This window comes from Oncorhynchus mykiss, chromosome 19, assembly GCF_057628025.1.
Source record: "Oncorhynchus mykiss isolate SJ-2025 chromosome 19, ASM5762802v1, whole genome shotgun sequence".
Lineage (NCBI taxonomy): Eukaryota > Metazoa > Chordata > Actinopteri > Salmoniformes > Salmonidae > Oncorhynchus > Oncorhynchus mykiss.
Genome location: NC_143040.1, coordinates 42913147 through 42933630, shown reverse-complemented (window position 1 = coordinate 42933630; position 20484 = coordinate 42913147). Strand labels below are relative to the sequence as shown.

Genomic DNA, 20484 nt, shown 5'->3' with positions numbered 1-20484 from the left:
AAGGCCAGTTTTATTGCTTCTTTAATCAGGATAACAGTTTTCAGCTGTGCTAACATAATAGCAAAAGGGTTTTCTAATGATCACTTAGCCTTTTAAAATCATAAACTTAGATTAGCTAACACAACGTGCCATTGGAACACAGGAGTGATGGTTGCTGATAATGGGCCTCTACGCCTATGTAGATATTCCATTAAACAATGTGCCAATTCCAGCTACAATAGTCATTTACAACATTAACAATGTCTACACTGTATTTCTGATCAATTTAATGGACAAAAATTGTGTTTTTCTTTCAATAACAAGGACATTTCTAAGTGACCCCAAACTTTTGAACGGTAGTGTATAATAGCTCAGTGCCTTGCTGAGAGGCTCAGTGTTGCTCAGAGTTCATATAGAGTTCATCTCTGTGTAAAATTATCAGTCTTGACCTACAATGTTTACTGTGCTCCTTATCCGTGTGGTGTCAGGACGTCAACTTAATTTAAGGCACTGATCTGACATCCATCCATCCACCCCCCCCCCCCCCCCCCTCTCACTCTCTCTCCAACCACCACAGGAGAGGTACAAGAGCATTCCTGATGACATCGCCAGGGACCTGCGAGGGGTGCTTTTGCAGCTTCGTAAACACGAGGCTCTAGTCCACGTGCTAGCAGGGAACGAGCAGCAGGTACTAAATACAACACATCAATAGTTTACCCACAACTTTTGTGAACAAATGTTCTTATTGACTCGCTTTAACAACAATGCAATCAATGATAATCCGTTCACCCAGAATTCCGATTTGTTTTTGCCCTGTATTATACTGTAGATTGTATAAAACTGTCACTTACTCTTCCATTTTCTTGATCTAACGATTGAGCTAGGGCTTTCTAAGCTGTTCTTTGAGGATATTTCACTCAGTGGTTACTGTAATGGAGGTTTTGTGAGCCACGCTTGTATGATAAGTAACCTTGCCTTAGACTTGCCCAGCGGGCTAACACAATCTTGTGGCGCACAGGTCACTCAAATTACCATCCAGGCCAGTTGTGGGGGTTGCCTGCATGTCTTCATTGTCCATCTATGAATCTTCCTGTCATATGGGTTGTTCTTAGCTCCAGGAGTTGCTGGATATGGCAGACTCCACCCTGGACCTGTGCTCCCCAGAGATGAGGGTTCTCCTGCAGGATCAACAACAGAAGGTGGTGGAGCACTGGGAGAAACTGCGCCTCCACATGGACCAGAGGGAGGGAGACCTCAAACGGGCACGCCAGCGCTACCTCTTCCTCAACACGGTAACTGACTCTATATTAACCATTAGAGACACCATTTCCATTTGCAAACTCTCTCTGAGCCTTTACCAGGACTAATAAGCATTGTCAATGGCGATTCTACATTGAATGTGCTTTTTAGTCCAGGGTAGACTTCATTTGAGTCTAGGAAATCAGCATTAAGAGTTTCCTAGTTCTTGTCACACTGATTGATTTGGATATTACATGATGTATATATTGCATGTTGGTTTTAACGTCAATCTATTTTGGTGTTCTAGGTCCAGGACTATGCTCTGTGGTGTGCCCAGGTGCTGAATGTGATGACAGCGGAGGAGTCTATTAGAGACGTGGCCACCTGTGACCTGCACCTGGCCCAGCACCAGCAGCTGTGGGCTGAGATCGTGGCCCGGGAGGAGACCTACGACCAGGCAGTGGCCATGGGGCAGGAGCTGCAGGTGCAGGACAGACACAACGCAAGAGAGGTATTCAATTTAAGAGATCTTTATTGCCACAGAAACACAATTCAGTTGCAGCAGAATTACACACATTGAATACACACCCTGTATGAGCATATACAACTCTGTATTCCTGTAAATGTCTCAATGTTTTCTGTGAAAATATTGTCTACTGTCCCAGCATTCTGAGGCTTGAATACATACAAGATGAGAGAGTTGGTTTTACATAAATGGTACCTAAATAAGCTGGCAATGTGTGGTGTCTTCCTCCTACCAGGTCCAGGATAAGCTGAGTGGTCTACAGGAGGAGAGGGACTCACTTCATGGCCACTGGGAGAGGAAACAGAGAGGCCTGGAGGGGACCCACCTGGAACAGGTCTTCTACAGGGACACAGAGAGCATGGAGAAGATCACCAACTCCCAAGAGGTCAGAGGTCAAAGCTGGTCAATCAAAGAATATATGCTCTGTTTCAAGACTCACATTGTCAATGCAAGCCCCTCTGACGGTGCAATTACATCCATTTTGAAGCAAAACACATGTTCTCCTATGCTACAGTACATGTTCATATTTTGAATGCCCCCAACTTCTTGTTTTGCCTTCCAGATCCTTCTGAAGAACAGTGATCTGGGGACGTCAGTTGATGAGACAGAGGGACTCATAAAACGCCATGAAGCCTTTGAGAAACTCCTCAGCACTCAGGAGGACAAGGTCTGAATTCAAGCCTCCGCTGTCCGTCTTTATGAAGGGCACTATCCTATTGTCCTTAACTCTGAAAGCGCCAACATCATTTTAGCTTACAAACACCAACTGGGATCATTTTTGATAATTAGTAATGATTTCAAAGAGATACAATTGGTAATCATTTCAGAGAGATACTGTCTGTCAAGCAGTGTTCCCCCAAATAAGCATTGGATTTTTTTTTATTACACCTTTATGGTCAAAATGTGATGGATCAAAATAGACACGTTTGTATGTTTTTCATGATTTGAACAGATATTTTGATTAATTTCATCCATGGCCACTTGATATTAACATTTGTCTGTTATTCATTCAAAGTGTTGTTTCTGTGGTACTAGGAGGCTGAAAGAGGTGGCGATTGAGCTAATCTGACATACCTGTACGACGTAAAATGGCAACTGATATTGGCTATATAGGTAATAGGTAATATAGGTGCCGGTGCCATCACACTTTCAACTCTACCTTTGGAACATTATGGGCTATCAACTCTGTTCCAATTGCATCTGAAAGATGATAACCACAACTTGGTTATGTAGATTGTGTTATAGTGGCTGCTACGCTCCTGAGGGGCCAAATCTGGGGTTGCTCCATATCTTTAAACGCAGCATGCAACAATTTCAACGATTTTACTGAGATACAGTTCATATAAGGAAATCAGTCAATTGAAATAAATTAATTAGGCCCTAATCTATGGATTTCATGTGACTGGGCAGGGGCACAGCCATTGGTGGGCCTAGGCCCACCGACTGGGAAGCCAGCCAATCAGAAATAGTTTTTTCTCACAACAGGGCTTTTATTACAGACAGAAATACTCCTCAGTGGCATTGTGTAATGTGACTAAAATGTACATTTTAGAGTGGCCTTTTGTTGTCCCCAGCACAAGGTGCACCTGTGTAATGGTCATGCTGTTTAATCAGCTTCTTGATATGCCACACCTGTCAGGTGGATGGATGATCTTCACAAAGGAGAAATGTTAAGTAACAGGGATGTAAACAAATTTGTGCACAACATTTGAGAGAAATAAACTTTTTGTGTACATTTCTGGGATCTTTCAGGTCATGAAACATGGGACCAACACTTTACATGTTACGTTTGTGCCAAATTTGGTTTACAAAGTTTACTATTGAGTCAACATTTTCAGGTTTGCCACACACCACTAGTATACAAAAGACAATATTATTTTTAATTCCTCCATATTAACACAGAAATCATGGTAAAAAAAATGTAGGTAACTAGTTGCTTGACAAAGTCCTAAAATGTCAGTAGGATAAAAAAAAATGTTTTAAATAAAAAGACATGGGTGATTACATTTTTAAATTGAATCATCTATGATATAACATACACTGTCAAGTGTTCTGTGTATGTGTCTCAGCCTGTTCAACCACATCACTCTCATTGCTCTTTAGATATCATTGCTGAAGGACCTTGCTGAGAGACTGAAGAAGGAAGACTTCAGTCGTGAGAAAGCCGGCCACATCCACAGCAAGTTGAAGGCCCTCCTGGAGAGGCGAAGCAGGATTAAGGGACTGTCAATCAAACGCAGAGAGGAGTTGGCCATCTCCAGGCTGCTCTGCATCTTCAACCGCAATGCTGCCGAGGTACAGTACCCCACATCACCTGTGGTCAGACGTGGGTTCCAATCCAGGGGCCAGGGTTCCGGGCCAGAAGCACGCTTTTGACTACACTTACAGTTTTGCTTTGGTACTGCAGTTTAACTGATGTCTGGCCCAGAAAGACAATTCCGGTAGACGTCGACATGGAAAAGTCAAATTTGAACATTTCTAAGACGACACTTTAGTCATCACCTTTGAGTACAAACTATCCATTGACGTGCTTAGCACGCTCTGACAGAGTTCCCAGAGCATGTTCGCGTGATACTGCTGTCTGTCCAGTGTGCACTGAGTGCTAGTGTGCACTGAGAAAGAAAGAAAGATGTAAAGAACCACGAAACGGTGTATGCGAATGTGAGTAGATTACGTTGAAAACTACGGTCGGCCATCTTGGAAGCAGTCTAGTTATTTTATTCATCAATGATTCAAATACTATTTGTTTTCTTTCAACTACTTTCACCCGTTGAGCCTGGCTGACCTGGAGTGCCAGGTGGGCTTGGACTTCGAGACTAGTCCTTTAGTTCCCTTGCACCAGAAAAGCTCAATCAAGTGTAGATGGAGTATTTAGAGATAAATAATTATGGAAAATAATGACTATTTGAACCAAGGTCTGCCTGTGGTAGATGAAGTGATGTTGTGATGTTGTCTGTCTTTGGCCCAGGCTGAGGAGTGGGTGTCGGAGCGTATGCAGAAGATGCAGGAGGACTCCAAGGTGGACCTGAGCAACCTGCAGACCAAGATGAAGCTGCTCCAAAAACATCAAGTCTTTGAGGCAGAGATTCTCGCCCACAGCAGAATCATTGACTCAGTGCAGCTGGTATGAGCTGTTATTAAACTACACTGAGGAGGGTTTCTTGTCAGTGATAACTACAGTGCATAGTTCAGTAACACTTCATCCTTATAATCCTTTACAACTTCTTATAAGGATGTAGGAGCCTTTATAATGTCTCATAATAAGTCATAATATGTCATAGAGATTCATGTATCAATGTTTGAGCTGACTCAAACTGACCCCTGTGCTGGCCTAGGCTGGTGAGGAGCTGGTGTCTCTGCATCACCCTAAGTCCCAGGAGGTTCGTCGTAGTGTTGCAGCTCTGGAGAAACACTGGGAGGAGCTGAAGCTGGCGGTGGCTGCCAGGGGGAAGGTTCTAGAAGACAACAGAGACTTCTTGGAGTTTCTGCAGAAGGTGGACCAGGTGGAGGTCTGGATCAGACAGAAGGTAAGAACGGACTAGAACAATTGATGAAGGAGTCCGAGAAGAGCTATGAAAAGAAGTCCCTGCACACTTGAATCAGATGCAAGTTTCAGTGTTAAATGTGTTAAGCTTCAGTCAACAACAATCTTTTTTGTCAGAGCACACCACTTAGAAAAACAATGTATGAAGGAACTTTCAAGAGGAGGCAGTATGGCAATGTGAGACTTTTTAGATGAGAATGCAACCACAAAACGTTGGATTCCAAGAAGAATGCAGGAGCTACCACGATACCAGTAGTTGTCAGCATGTCTCGCATATTGATAATATAAAAAAACAAACATGGAAATCATAATTTTTTTTACATAGATTTGTTATGTGTTTTCTGTTATTTTTCAGGAGGTGATGATAAACATAGGGGATGTTGGCACAGACTATGAGCATGGGCTCCAACTGCTGAAGAAACTGAATGAGTTTAGAGGGTCAGGCTCTGGGGTGAGTTTGTTTCTGAACGAACATACGGAATTTACAGTGCTGACGTTTTCCATCGCTGCTGGACTTGGAACTTTGGGTGAGTTTAGTGACACTTATCAAGAAGGAGAATTGGAAAATTGAATTGAGTGCGTTTTATTTCAGGAAGTCACAGTGGACGATGCTCACATCAAGGCCATCAACAGCCTGGCTGCTCGGCTGGAGAGGCAGAACAGTGACGAACTGGCCACAGTGAAACAGCGCAGACAGCAGCTTAATGACAGGTGACACCCAACCTACTGGGAAAATTTGTTGATGATGATGATGACTGTGGTGATGTTTGTCCTTCAAGAGGAAAACTATTTCTACCGCTCACAGGTTCCATTGCCTTTATTCAACCAGAAAAGTTGTAATGTGCTGTACACATACTGTAGTGTAATTATATATTTGTTGGACCTGCTCTAACACCTTTTCTTTTCACCACACCTTCCATCAGATGGAGTAAGTTCCATGGCAACCTGAGCAGCTATAAGAAGAAGCTGGAGGCAGCGCTGGTGATCCACTCTCTCATCAGAGAACTGGATGAAGTCCGGGAGAGAGCCAATGAGAAGGTTGGAATGGCTTCATCTTAACCCTTCTCTATAAAACCTACTTAATATTACGTCTCTTACTGTAACTTACTGTAACAGATGTCATATGAAGATATCACAGATCTCAGTTTCAGAGTACAGTATTTGAGTATACACCTGTCATGATATTTTCTAAAGTAATTTCTCTGTAATTAATATTACCTGATTAAACTAATCATGTAAATGTAATTAACTAGAATGTCGAGGCACCACGGAAGAATGTTTATAGAGCTGTTGTCTTCCGAATAAACTCTTAAAGACCTGGTAATCTTTTAAATCAATAGCAGTCAATTATTATTATTCTTTATTTTTCACACCTTTTTTCTCCCCAATTGGTAGTAGTTACAGTCTTGTCTCATCGCTGCAACTCCCGTATGGACTCGGGAGAGGCGAAGGTCGAGAGCCATGCGTCCTCTGAAACACAACCCAACTAAGGCGAACTACTTCTTGACACAATGCCCATCCAACCCGGAAGCCAGCCGCACCAATGTGTCGGAGGAAACACTGTACACCTGGCAACCGTGTCAGCGTGCACTGCGCCCGGCCTGCCATAGGAGTTGCTAGTGCGTGATAAGACAAGGATATCCCTGCCGGCCAAACCCTCCCTAACCCGGATGAAACTGGGCCAATTGTGCACTTTCACCTGGGCTCGAACCCAGAATCTCTGGTGGCACAACGCCACTCGGGAGGCCCAATCAATCACCTTATTCAGTCTCATCTGAACGTCGTAAAATTCTTGGTTATCTTCAAGAACCCTGGCTAACAAGTTGAATAAGCAATAAAAAATTGGTTTAATTATTTATTTACTAAATACCTAAATAATCACACAGAATTGCATATACATAGGATGGATCATACATTGATTACTAATTATGTCATACAAGAAAACGTCCCTAGTGGATGGAACCGGTATGACAGCTGGTTACACAAAGAAAAGGGGTTGAGTTTGAATTAAAGCGCGGGAAGACTGAGGAACAAAGGGATTGGGTCTCTATCGGACCTTATGAAGCTATGCTATCGGAAATACAGAATCTTATGCATTCTAAATAACCGCTCATTTTGGAAAAGGAAAATGTAAGAAATATTTACTCTGAGTTGTGCTTCGATAGATTGGTTGTAGATGGAAGGCTGGGTTGCCCAGCAGAGATCCCTCTTGTCCTTTGAAGAATATGTTGTGTGGTAGAACGGATACGTTGTAGTACCCTGTCTTTCTGAAGAGATTGTCCGTTCTTTCCTAGCCCACGTTTACAGCTGCTGCTGCTAACTTGACATCTAGGATGTATCACTTCTTTAGTGAATAAGAGTTCAAAGTTCATACCAAGTTGCCATACTTTAAGCTCATGCTATATTCTGTCTGGTATAGTCTAAATTCATCCTTCCAGCGTGTTGATCACCACCTCCACGTTGAAATTCGCCCTTTTAAACGTATGGACATCAGTCCTCACTTCACCGGGAACACAATGTTAATTTCGCTAGGTTGTAGTCGTTCAACCATTTGCAACCAGAGCTCCCGCTGAGGTTGGCTTAGTTCTGTAGTTGGTATTAGCCCTTTTAAATGTATGGACAGCAGTCCTCACGTCATCGGGTTCACAAGGTTGACTTTTCCTCAACAGGCTTTTGTAGTGGTGGAGAGAAGGGCATGTTTCATAGTTTACAACCAATGTCTGTTCACATGATCGGGGCCACTGAGTTGAGCATAGTTCACTTATGAAAACAATTCTCTCATTTAGATGCTAAAATTACATTTCATCTTTTCACAAATAGCTTCATATTTAAACATTTAAATTGCACAATAGTTCCATGTGAATCTGATACAATGTGTAGACTTTCCAAGATACAGTTTATGTCATCCTATCATCAGTAATAATGTCTCAGACTTCAACTGATCTGACATCATATTCTTTAAGTACCAACGGATATTTTCAACTGGTTGGATTACCGAAATATGGTTCCGTTCCCCACCCTTTTGATGTTACCAGACTCTCTCTATGTTAGCTTTTCCAAAAGTCAAGTCTGTAGAGTAGAGAGAGGAAAGGGGGGAAAGGTATTTATGGGGGTCATAAACCTCACCAACAAGGCAACGTCATGACACACCCTTGTTGTCTTGACAGTGTGTCCACATCATATTATATTTAATTCCTATCTGCTGGGATTCCTATTGTAGATGCATCTGCTGCAAGGCCAGGACTGTGGCTGGGATGTGGAGAGTGTGGAGAATCTGATACGACGCCACGAGGAGACTGAACGCGAGGCTGGAGTCATACAAGAAAGAGGCAAGGTAAGAAGAAGCCACAACATGGCCCGATAAACTGTAATACGATTTACAGTGAAAAATAAAAATATAGTTGAATTGAATCGAATATTTGAAAGACCAACTAATTGCATCCTGGTCTTGTGTTGATTTGCCAGGCACTGGAAAAGGACACCGCTGACCGCCTAAAAGCTCAGTCTGTGATGGCCGACAAACTGAGCAAAAAGCAGAAAGAGGTCAAAACCGGCCTTGTGAAGCTGGAGAAGGACATTAAACTCAGGTGTGTTGCAAATAATAACTGAAATATCCTGAAAATATGTACTCTTTCCCAACGTGATACACTACACGACCAAAAGTATGTGGACACCTGCCCGTCGAACATCTCTTTCCAAAATCATGGGCATTAATATGGAGTTGGTTCCCCTTTGGCTGCTATAACAGCCTCCACTCTGCTGGGAAGGCTTTCCACTAGATGTTGGAACATTGCTGTGAGGACTTGTTTCCATTCAGCCACGAGCATTAGTGAGGTCGGGCACTGATGTGGGAGATTAGGCATGGCTCGCAGTTGGCGTTCCAATTCATCCCAAAGGTCTTCGATGGGGTTGAGGTCAGGGCCCTGTGCAGGCCAATCAAGTTCTTCCACAATGATCTCACAAAGTTGTAAGCTCAGAATCGTCTAGAATGTCATTGTATGCTGTAGCGTTAAGATTTCCCTTCACTGCAACCTAGCCCGAACCATGAAAAACAGCCCCAGACAATTATTTCTCGTCCACCAAACTTTACATTTGGCACTATGCATTGGGGCAGGTAGCTTTCTCCTGGCAGATTAGACCGTGGGACTGTCAGATGGTGAAGCGTGATTCATCACTCCAGAGAACACGTTTCCATTGCTCTAGTCCAATGGAGGCGAGCTTTACACCACTCCAGCCGAAGCTTGGCATCAACTTACAGTTGACCGGGGCAGCTCTAGCAGGGCAGAAATTTCTGACTTGTTGGAAAGGTGGCATCCTGTGACGGTACCATGTTGAAAGTCAATGAGCTCTTCTATAAGGCCATTCTACTGCCAATGTTTGTCTATGGAGATTGCATGGCTGTGTGCCTTATTTTACATACCCGTCAGCAACGTGTTTGGCTGAAATAGCCAAATCCTCTAATTTGAAGGGCTGTCCACATACGTATGTGTATATATAGTGTACTTTGATCTTGCAAAAATGACACAATGGAATCATTATTCAAGTCATTATGACAGTATAGATGTGTGTGCTCTGTTAGGATACCATCTACTTCCATTTGTATTATTATGGGGTATGGGGAAGCAGCAGAGAGACTTATAGGAAGTGATGTTACAGGAAGGAGAGGCTGCAGGAAGCTCACCAACTGCAGCTGTTCAAGGCTAACCAGCGCCTCCTACTGGACTGGACCCTGAAGCAGAGCTCTGAGATGGGAGAGAAAGGCCTGCCCAAGAGCAAGAACGAGGCAGAGCGATTCATAGTAGAACATCAAGACTGGAAGGTGACGACTGATTATGATATTCAAGTTATCTTGGCTCTCTTTCTAGGTCTTGCTCTTTATCTTTCTAGGTCTCACTAGAAAAGGAGGTTTACAAATATTTTAACCTCCCATAAGACCCATTTTTAAATTGCAAACGTATGTTTCGGGAAGAGATGAAATGTGTTAATGTGTTCTAGACTGAGATTGATGCACGGGGGGAGCGTATCGACTCTGTCAGAGACTTTGGCCTGAGTCTGGTAAAGTCTGGACACAGCTCATCATCAGAGATCAATAAGTCTCTGACCAAGCTGGAAGAGGCCAAGATGGGTCTGAGCCAGACCTGGCAGATCAGGAAGAAGACTCTGGATCAGGCTCTAGGCCTACAGGTAACCCTAACTTAGAGACATTTGTACAATTTATGTTGTGAATGTAGCTCATCGAACATTAGGCATGTTTTCCTGCTTATTTATTGCTTATTGGCAGTCAACGCACCTAATAAAATAAGGGTAAAATACATTTAAACAAGTTACATAAATCTTGTTTTCATTTCAGATATTCCTTGGCTACATGGAACAAAGTGAGAGCTGGTTGAGCAACAAGGAGGCCTTTCTGGCCAATGAAGACCTTGGGGTAGGAACTCAAATGTATTTGCTCATAAATTATGTGTGAACAATTTATGTAGGCCTTTTTAAAGGACTTATGAAGGCTGCATCAGATGTGTTGTTTAAATTGTAACATTGATTGATTATTGCAGAGTTCTCTATCTGATGTGGAGACCCTCCAGAGAAAGCAAGCCCTGTTTGAGAACACTCTGGATGCTCAGATGGAGCAGGTGGAAGGAGTGGAGCGGTTCGCCCAACAGCTGATCCAGCAGAAACACTTTGACTCGGACAATATCAAGTGCAAGAGCGAGTCTGTGCTGCTCAGGTAGAAGCCAACAATGAACTATGAGCCAAATATTTCCCTGTTTTCAAAGACTGCCCATATACAAATATATTGTTTGGTGTATGCAATGATTTCTTCTGCCTTTGTTTGCTATACCTGACTCAAAAAACATGCCTCTCTCCAGAAAAGGAAAACTGTTGGAAATGAGTAAGGTTCGCCGGAAGGCTCTTGAAGAATCTCTACAACTCCAGAAATTCCTGGGTAGCAGCTATGAGGTATGAGAAGTTGGGTCTGCTTGATGAGTCCACTTTAACCAACTCAATGTTAGTGTGGGTCTATGAGGTTGGTATGCAAGACTAAAACATAAGTGTACCCCTGAGTCAATACTTTGTAGAAGCACCTTTGGCGGCAATTACAGCTTTGAGTCGTCTTGGGTATTTCTCTATTAGCTTTGCACTTCTGGATTTGGGGATTTTCTCGCATTCTTCCCTGCAGATTTTCTCAAGTTCTGTTAAATTAGATGGGGAGCGGCAGTGAACAGCAATCTTCAAGTCTTTCCACAGATTTTCAGTGGGATTCAAGTCTGGGCTTTGGCTGGGCCACTCAAGGATTTTCACATTCTTGTTCTGAAGCCATCCTGGTGTTGCTTTGGCTGTAAGCTTGGGGTCATTGTCCTGTTGGAACGTAAATCTTCGTCCCAGTCTAAGGTTGTTTGCATTATGAAGTAGGTTCTCATCAAGGATTTGCCTGTATTTGCCTCCTTTCATTATTCCCTCTATTCTTTCAAGTCTCTCAGTCCCTGCCACTAAAAAGCATCCCCATAGCATGATGTTCCCACCACCATGCTTTACGGTTAAATGGGTGATGAGCTGTGCCTGGTTCTCCAGACATAGCGCTTTGCATTCATGCCAAAACTTTTTGTCTCATCAGACCACTAAACCTTTTGCCTTATGATCTCAGTCTTTTACATGTCTTTTTCCAAACTGATGTGCTGTAGAGACTGTTGTCCTGGCAGGTTCTCCCATCTCAGCCAAGGAACTGTGCAGTTCTGTGTGTTCATTGGGTTCTTGATCATCTCCTTGACCAAGGTCTTTTTTGCCCGTTTGCTCAGTTTGGTTGGACGGCTAGCTCAAGGCAGAGTCTGGGTAGTTCAATATTTTTTCCATTTCCCAATGATGGAGACCACTGTGGTATTGGAAACTTTAAACACTCTAGAAATGGTTTTATACCCTTCCCCAGATATATGCCTCATCACATTTCTATCTCGGAGATCTACGGACAGGCCCTTGGACCTTATATAGACAGTTGTGTGTCTTTCTAAATCATGTCCAAACAGTTGAATTGGCCACAGTTCAACTCCAATCAAGTTGTAGTGACATGGATTATCAAAGAAAATTGGATGCTTCCTGAGCTTAATTTGGAGGTTCATAGCATCGGGTGTGTGAATACTTATGTAAATTTGATATTTCTGTGTTTCATTTTCACTTTGTCATTATGGGGTATTGTGTGCAGATGGGTGAGAACTAATCTATGTAATCAATTCTGAATTTAGGCTGTAACACAAAATGTGGAATAAGTCAAGGGGTATGAATGCTTTCTGAAGGCACTGTAAGTAATGTGTAGTACCTTGAACCTGTAAAGTAATGTGGGATAACTGGAACCTGCAGGTGTGCTCGTGGCTCAATGAGAGGAATGCAGTGGCCCTGGATGAAAGCTGGAGAGACCCCATCAACCTCCAGGCCAAACTGCTGAAACACCAGAGCTTTGAGGCCGAGATCTTAGCCAACCGTAACCGAGTTGACACTCTTACTAAGGTATGTGTGAAGAAGTGCTTTCAGTGCACATTAATCACAGAGTATTATCTCAGTACTTTCCTATGGCTTATGACAGCTCAATACACCTTAAGATAGAATAACATAGCTCTCTGTCCTTCATAGAATCTGCAAGCTCTGAGACCAGTGTCTCGGCAGATGTTATCCACAGTATAGTTAGTTAGCAGTGACTGGTCTAGGCAAGTGTTATTGAGTCAATGTTCACCACCAGGAGGGGGAGAGAATGATAGCAGCGGGTCACTCCACTCCTGGGAAGATCAAACCGTGGCTGAAGGACCTTAACCATGGCTGGGACCTGCTCCTCAACAACTGTAAAGAGAAGAAATCTCGTCTGCAGCAGGCCTACCAGGTATTTGCACCTCATAGATTGTACTCATCTTTGATGATAGATACAGTAGATGATACTGTGAAAAAGAGAATGTAACTTTTATGAGATGATAAACTAAAAATCAAATAACATTTTATTGGTCGCCTACACATACAAAAGTATGTGGATTCGGCTATTTCAGCCACACGCGCCGTTGCTGACAGGTGTATAAAATCGGGCACACACCCATGCAATCTCCTTAGGAAAACATTGGTAATAGAATGATCTTACTGAAGAGCTCAGTAACTTTTAATGTTTTTCCGGAGCTTCGTGAAATGGGTTTCCATGGCCGAGCAGCCCCGCACAAGCCTAAGATCACCATGTGCAATACCAAGCGTTGGCTGGAGTGGTGTAATGCTCGCCGCCATTGGACTCTGGAGCAGTGGACACACATTCTCTGGAGTGATGAATCACGCTTCACCCTCTGACAATCCGACGGATGAATCTGGGTTTAGCTGATGCCAGGAGAACACTATCAACTGCGAGCCAGGCCTAACCGCCCAACATCAGTGCCCGACCTCACTAATGCTCTTGTGGCTGAATGGAAGCAAGTCCCTGCAGCAATGTTCCTGCAGCAATGTTCCAACATCTAGTGGAAAGCCTTCCCAGAAAAGTGGAGTTTGTTATAGCAGCAAAGGGGGGTCCAACTCCATTTTAATGTCCATGCTTTTGGAATGAGATGTTCGATGATCATGTGTCCACATACTTTTGGTCATGTAGTGCATTTGCAGAGACAACATCCCCTCCAGGTAAAATAATCAAGTAATAAAGCATTCTGCTTTAAAGGCCGAATGCAGCTGTTTTTATTTCAATATCAAATCCTTTCTGGGCAACAATTAAATACCTGACTTTTATAGTTTTCCATAAAAATGGTTGAAAATAAACAAAAATAGCTTTTTAACAAAAAAAAATTATCAAACGAGAATTTAGCTAGGACTGTCTGGGAGTGGTCGGAGTTAGACTCTCTTTAGTTATTGGTCTATATTAAAACAGCAAAACCTGCTGAATAGAAGGTATTGTGTAGATTGTTGTACAATATGTTTTAAAACACATTTTGACTGCTCTTGGTCTTTAAGTAAAGTGTTAAGCTATAATTCTTCTATGAATTTGTTATTTTCTACCACCAGGCTTTACAGTTCCAACGTTCTCTGGACGACATCGAGGAGTGGCTTGGGTCCGTAGAAGTTGAAGTAACCAACGAGGACTGTGGCACTGACCTCCCGTCAGTCAACAGGCTGCTGAAGGCTCTACAGGACCTGGAGGAGGTAGTGGATGGCTATCTGGAGAGGGTCCAGGGCCTGGTGGATACAGCCAAGGACTTCAGCTCCAAGGGCAACTTCCTGGCCCAGGAGATCCAGCAACGAGTAGGCCAAACTGTCAATAGGTAAGTTGTTGTTTTTTGTCGAAGATATATAAATAATACTGGCAAAGCATATTATGTCTTTGATTCTCCCAAACTACATTTAAATATTAGTCCGAGTACGAGACAGATTAACAAAACACATGTTTATTACTATGTAACAGAGCACATACACACCAATACTGCATGGCTGTGAGACTACGCTTGTGAAAGGAATTGTAAGGGTTTTGCACAGTAGTAAGTTTTGGGACTTTTTTTTTTTTACATGATCCTTCAAAACTGATTTTAACCAACTTTCGTTATTGCAGATATAACAGTCTGGCTGAGCCATTGCAGAACCGACGGGAGACCTTAGAATCCTGGCAGCTGTTGTTCCAGTTCTACCGTGACATGGAGGATGAGCTGGTCTGGGTCCAGGACAAACTGCCCTCTGCCTCCGCCAAAGACTGGGGAACCTCCCTACAGAGTACTCAGTCTATGGTCAAAAAACATCAGGTCAGAGACAGGGATGGTCAATGTTCCAGTTTGCAGTTAAAATACTAACAACAACATTGGGCTTGGGGTTCTGTCAAGAACTTTGTGAGAAATGTATTTGTAAAAAGTGTTATGTATGTAAGATTCCATTGGTTGATTGATTGAACCTCTGTGTGTATGTGTGTGCAGGCTCTGGTGCAAGAGATAGCGAGCCGTACCCCTCTGGTGCAGGCTGTCCAGAACGCAGGGCAGAACCTGGTGAGGGGCAGACACTTTGCCTCGCATGAGATCAGCGAGAAGCTGGCTGAGCTCAAGAAGATTTTTGAGAGCCTGACGAGAGAGTCAGAAAACAAGGGCCGACTGCTACAGGAGGCTCTGAAAATACAGACCTTCCTCTCTGAGGTAGATAACTTTGACCACTGACCATACTCTCTATACATTCTCTTTGGACACAAACACAGGTTCCACAATCCACAAAAACTCTCTCCTAATACATCTTTCTACAGTGAGGGACTTATGTGCCTCCCAGATATGATGCCCACTGAAGAACCTTTTATAAGCTTACGTTTCTCTTTAGGTTTCAGAACTAGAACTGTGGATGGATGAGCAGAGACCAATGTTAGAGTCAAAAGATTTTGGGAAGAGTGAGGAGGCCACCGAGGTCCTCCTGAGGAAGCTGGACTCTGTAGACCTGGACATGGAGAACCAGCGGCTGAAAGTAGAGTCTCTTCAGGAGACTGGCGCTAAACTGGAGCACTGTGGCCACCCCAACAGGTACAGTATACAAACCTTACAGTATGTACATTATTCACTTTATCTGTTATCAATGTCAGGAATTAACATATGTGGTTTCACAGATATATTCATATTCTATATTCACATATTTAACTTCATTCGCGTATTTGAAACATGTACATTTAGTGATTTCTAAATCCATTTAGTTTATTTCTTAATGTTTGTCTCTCATTCCAAATGTTGTAAGCCCATTGACATGATACCATGTCTCTCATTTCACGTCAGCCATTTAGTGAGTAAGAGTCTTCCAGACGTGCTGGGTGAGTATGAGAGTCTGCTGCGTGTCTCTGGCTCGCGACGGGCAGCTCTGGAGGATCAGCTGAACCTTTATGTGTTTGAGAGAGAGGCCCGGGAGCTGCAGAACTGGCTGTGCTCCCGCAAGACCCTGGCTGAGTCAGAAGACTTTGGACAAGACCTGGAGGATGTGGAGGTATAGATGCAGAGTGGACTATTCCATTGGTTCCATTATACAGAACAAATTAGGTGCAGCTCAAGTGTTTTTAAAAGTTTTGACCCATGTCTTGGAGGATGGGAATAGGGCCAGTATGGATAAGCCAAGTACTGGACAGTTTGTTTCAGCTGTTGGGTGTATGTAACGTTTATATATTGCTGTAGCGAAAAAATAATCTTTGTGAGATTACAGTCTTGGTAAAGTACTGTAATCAGACAAGTAATGATCGATATCGAATGCATTTTAGTTTAGAGGCAGGCCACACTTTTCATAATAAAGTTACTGTCTTCCAGATGTTGCAGAAGAAGTTTGAAGACTTTGTGGCTGAGGTGAACACGCTGGGCCAGAGTAAACTCAACACTGTTCAACAACTACGACAGGAGGTGAAGTCTGCTGAAGGCCCGAGACGAGAGGCAGCGCTGCACAAATTATGGGACGACCTCAACCAGAATGTGAAGATTAGAGAGGAGGTAAAAGTCTAAGTCCAGTTCTTCTATCAATAACATTATAAGTCACTACTTAAGTGGGACATTAAACGGTAGGGCAGAATCTACTCACAATTCTATAGTGGCCCTATTTCTTTTCTTTCCCCCAGCTCCTGTACCAAGCTTGATGTGCGTTAAACACGCTCCTTCTAAGTATTGTTTATATATTACTGTGGGTAATTGACCTGAGCCATGGTGATTTAGCAGCCATTTTGTGTGACAGAACCTGAAGTCTGCCCGAGAGGTGCACCAGTTTGACCATGACGTGGACGAGCTGAAGGGTTGGATGAGTGAGAAGGAGGTGGTGTTGGACTCTGACGACCACGATCACGATCTACTCAGTATCCAGGCACTCATCAGACAACATGAAGGACTGGAGGTACAGTACACAATCCAAGTTTATTCAACATGTTTGACTGAGATGGTAGCAGAGCAGTTTCATTGAGGCAGACTCCATTAGCCATCCAAGGCCTGATGACTTGCTTTAGCTCCCTAAACGAATGCATTTAACTCGGTGGGCTAACAGCCGGTTACACTAACTCACCCATCAAATAACTGTTTGTTTCCAGAGAGACTTGGCGGTCATCGAGGGAGAGGTGTCTCGGACTAAAGAGGAGGGGCGGGGCCTAACCAGGAAGTACCCCCAGGTGCAGGCCAGTCTGGGTGAGAGACTACAGGAAGTGGAGGCTAGCTGGGCTAGTCTGCATGCCAAGGCCATCCAACGCAGGAAGAGACTGGGGCAGGCTGAGGCTATGCAGAGATACCTCACAGAGTGGACAGAACTCATGTAGGTCTACTTCTTTTGATTTCATGTAATTAGGTTTGATAAGCTAAGACCCAAGATGAGACCCAATTCTGTAATGTCACATTTATGATGTGCTTATAGATGTGTAATGTATGCTTTATGAACGTATAATTATTGAGGTGTGATTGATCTAATTTGAACATTTTAAAGGAAATTTAAGTGCGATTACGTTTTCAATCATGAGGTTATTTTATTTTTCCCTGTGTTGCCCAGGGCATGGCTGAAAGAGACCCTGTCCCTGGTGAGAGGGGAGGGGTCAGGAGGGGAGGGTGCTGACCTGGAGCAGCTAATCAAAAGACACGAAGAGTACCATGTTCAGATTGACAAGCAGCTCAACAAATCACAGGCTGTGAAAGATGAGGGCAGATACCTCGTGGAGGAAGGCAACTTCATGTGCCAAGAGGTAATAGCACAGTACTTAACAATTAAGACATAATGTCAAAGAAACCTAAACATCAATGTAATGCTAAGATACGGAAATGTTACGTTTCTCTTTTGCTATTGAATTTTTAGCATTATTTTAAGCATTATTGCCCTTGTTTCTATTAATATGTCTTGTGCCACAATGTTAAACATTGTTATAGGAACATTGAATAAAGCTATCTATTGCTGCCAAATTGCAGTTGGAGGAGCGTCTTCTGGAGCTGCAGGAGCTGGAGACGCGGGTGCAGGAGGTCTGGGAGGAGAGGAGGGTGTTGTACCAGGAGGAACTGGAGATCCTACATCTACAGAGGGAGCTGGAGCAGGCAGAGCACTGGCTCAGTACCTACGAAGCTACTCTGAGGGTAGAGGAGTACGGGGTGAGTATTTTAACTGGTGGACAGCCCAATTAAAAGCCTAGGTGTTAACATAGGATTGTGGCGCAGGAGACCAGGGTTTGAACCTTGTCACTTATATAAATCATCATGCTTTCTGACAATAGTATGAAATAGTGAATATTTTCTTGAATTCCAGATTTTTGATGATACTGGTCATTGGTTTTTAGTTCTATGTAATTTCCTTTTTGACCCACTAAGTGAAAGTTGGTTAAGCCTGGTTAAGATGCTCAGTGATGTCTCCTTTCCCAGGACTCTGTGTCAGACGTTCTGGAGTTGATGAAGAAACAGGAGGACTTGGAGGCTATGATTCAAGCCCAGAGTGACAGGTTTAGCACCTTACAGAAGAAGAAAACCCAGGTGAGTGAAAGATGAGAGGAAGCTATTCACCTTTCCTGACAGCTGATGTTGAATTTTGGCTGTTGAATTTTGGCTAACTCCATTAAACCACACAACTCCTTTTGGTTTTCTTTGAACAATGACAACCCAAAAGATGGCTTTGGCATGGATACAGTACATTACTCTCACACATAGTTTTATAATATATTTTTTTAGAGAGAGCAGAGATTACAAAGCTTCCATGGTGATGATGGAGACAATTCCAGGAAGAAGCTTTCCAGGGTGACCTCCCTGAAGAGGAAACCGTCTGACCCGAAGACCCCCCGACACACTGGCCCTAAACCCCTAAAACCCACAGACTGGGTCCGCAGAACCAGCACCGGCAAACCTGATCCAGATTCATCTCCCTCCATCTCCAGCGGCCCCAATCCCAGCCCCGCCCCTAGGGCCCTGACCACCCAGAACCTTGCCTCTGTGGCCCTCTCTAGATCCCCACGCTTCGCCCCTCCAGTCAACCCTCCTCCATCCCCTCCATCCTCTCCCGCTACAGAGAGCAGTAGCCACTCCTGCTACAGACCCCATAGATTGTCAGTGAAGGAAGAAGAGTTGCCTCCCACAGATAGACCATCTATCGCCCCCAAGCCAAGGCTCTCCCTCAAAAAGACCTTAGCCAGGCATGAGGAGCTGGCCCCAGAAACACCTGTGTCGGCCCCAGCCCCAACCTCACCTGAGCCAGCCTCACATGCATCTCCCCTACCCTCACCTGTATCTGCACCTGTCCTCTCTGAAAATCCTGAGCAGCCAGATAACGAACCCACCACACCCCCTAAACTCCCTCCCCTCTCCGGAGATGTCCCTCCCCCCTCCGGAGACCTGCCCCCTTCCCCTCTACTGCTACACCACAGGAAACTAGAGGACCTACCAGAGGAGATGGCTACGCTGTCAGACTCCACATCTGATGTGAGATCAGATCACTAACTAACTAATTAACAAACTACACTCTGAATCTGAGTGGATAGCACATGTTTGTTTACATTTTACACTATGTCTACTGTTTTCCATCTTGAGAACTGTGTTGTTTACATCTGTGTAGGTCAGTGGTCAAGTGCCTGCCAGAATGGATGGGATGTTGGAGATCAAGGTGAAACAAAGCGGAAACAAAGTAAGACCCTGTTTTACTTTCTCAATGCGGAGGACCGAAACATTCTGACCTAAAAACAATTGTTGATGCTAGGTCATCTCCAGTGTTTTTTTTAATGATCAAATCATTCATGATTTACAGTAAGATAAAGCAGTAGAACTGTGAAACTGTATTGGTTTGCAGGGGTTGGAGAACTGGGATGCTGTCTATGCATTACTGGAGAGGGAGACACTCAATCTTTTCAAAGACAGAGACGCAGCTACAGAGGTACTGCGTATTCATGAAGTCTACAGAACAATATTTTGAAGTTAAATTCACAGGTGCTTTTAGAGAGAATAATGACTTTTGAACGTACAGTATGTCACTACTTTTTTTTTTTTTTTACAGAGGTCTTCCCTATGGCCCCCCATCAATATGGTTGGAGCAGTGTGCAAGGAAAACCCATACTATAGGAGAAAAGACCATACCTTCAAACTAACGTGAGCCTTAAACATTACTGAAAGAGAATCCATGCTTAAAGTGGAAAATCAAGCTATTTCTAAGTACTGTATAAAACATGCCATGTTAGAAGTTTGAGGATTTGTAGATAAAGTATACAAAGACTGCCTCCTCTGACAAAATGTAATTGCATGTGACCGTCTGTTCTGCT

At 43.6% G+C, this 20484-nt stretch overlaps 1 protein-coding gene across 1 annotated transcript in view; it reads left to right on the top strand.

The window, feature by feature from the left end:
- The window catches only part of sptbn5 (spectrin, beta, non-erythrocytic 5), a 55197-nt gene that overhangs the window by 32301 nt on the left and 2412 nt on the right, over positions 1-20484 (top strand). The window contains exons 34-68 of the mRNA XM_036954684.2: positions 557-667; positions 1092-1271; positions 1526-1729; positions 1980-2129; positions 2307-2411; positions 3848-4039; positions 4713-4868; positions 5080-5271; positions 5644-5739; positions 5881-5999; positions 6212-6326; positions 8509-8622; positions 8754-8875; positions 9945-10107; positions 10284-10472; positions 10639-10716; positions 10841-11013; positions 11156-11246; positions 12639-12785; positions 13015-13152; positions 14298-14554; positions 14839-15025; positions 15194-15406; positions 15582-15778; positions 16025-16229; positions 16544-16720; positions 16959-17114; positions 17305-17522; positions 17754-17943; positions 18164-18340; positions 18608-18715; positions 18911-19654; positions 19788-19856; positions 20019-20102; positions 20223-20314. Of these exons, the coding sequence (XP_036810579.2) occupies positions 557-667; positions 1092-1271; positions 1526-1729; positions 1980-2129; positions 2307-2411; positions 3848-4039; positions 4713-4868; positions 5080-5271; positions 5644-5739; positions 5881-5999; positions 6212-6326; positions 8509-8622; positions 8754-8875; positions 9945-10107; positions 10284-10472; positions 10639-10716; positions 10841-11013; positions 11156-11246; positions 12639-12785; positions 13015-13152; positions 14298-14554; positions 14839-15025; positions 15194-15406; positions 15582-15778; positions 16025-16229; positions 16544-16720; positions 16959-17114; positions 17305-17522; positions 17754-17943; positions 18164-18340; positions 18608-18715; positions 18911-19654; positions 19788-19856; positions 20019-20102; positions 20223-20314 (5909 nt within the window). The remainder of the gene's footprint in view (positions 1-556; positions 668-1091; positions 1272-1525; positions 1730-1979; positions 2130-2306; positions 2412-3847; positions 4040-4712; positions 4869-5079; positions 5272-5643; positions 5740-5880; positions 6000-6211; positions 6327-8508; positions 8623-8753; positions 8876-9944; positions 10108-10283; positions 10473-10638; positions 10717-10840; positions 11014-11155; positions 11247-12638; positions 12786-13014; positions 13153-14297; positions 14555-14838; positions 15026-15193; positions 15407-15581; positions 15779-16024; positions 16230-16543; positions 16721-16958; positions 17115-17304; positions 17523-17753; positions 17944-18163; positions 18341-18607; positions 18716-18910; positions 19655-19787; positions 19857-20018; positions 20103-20222; positions 20315-20484) is intronic.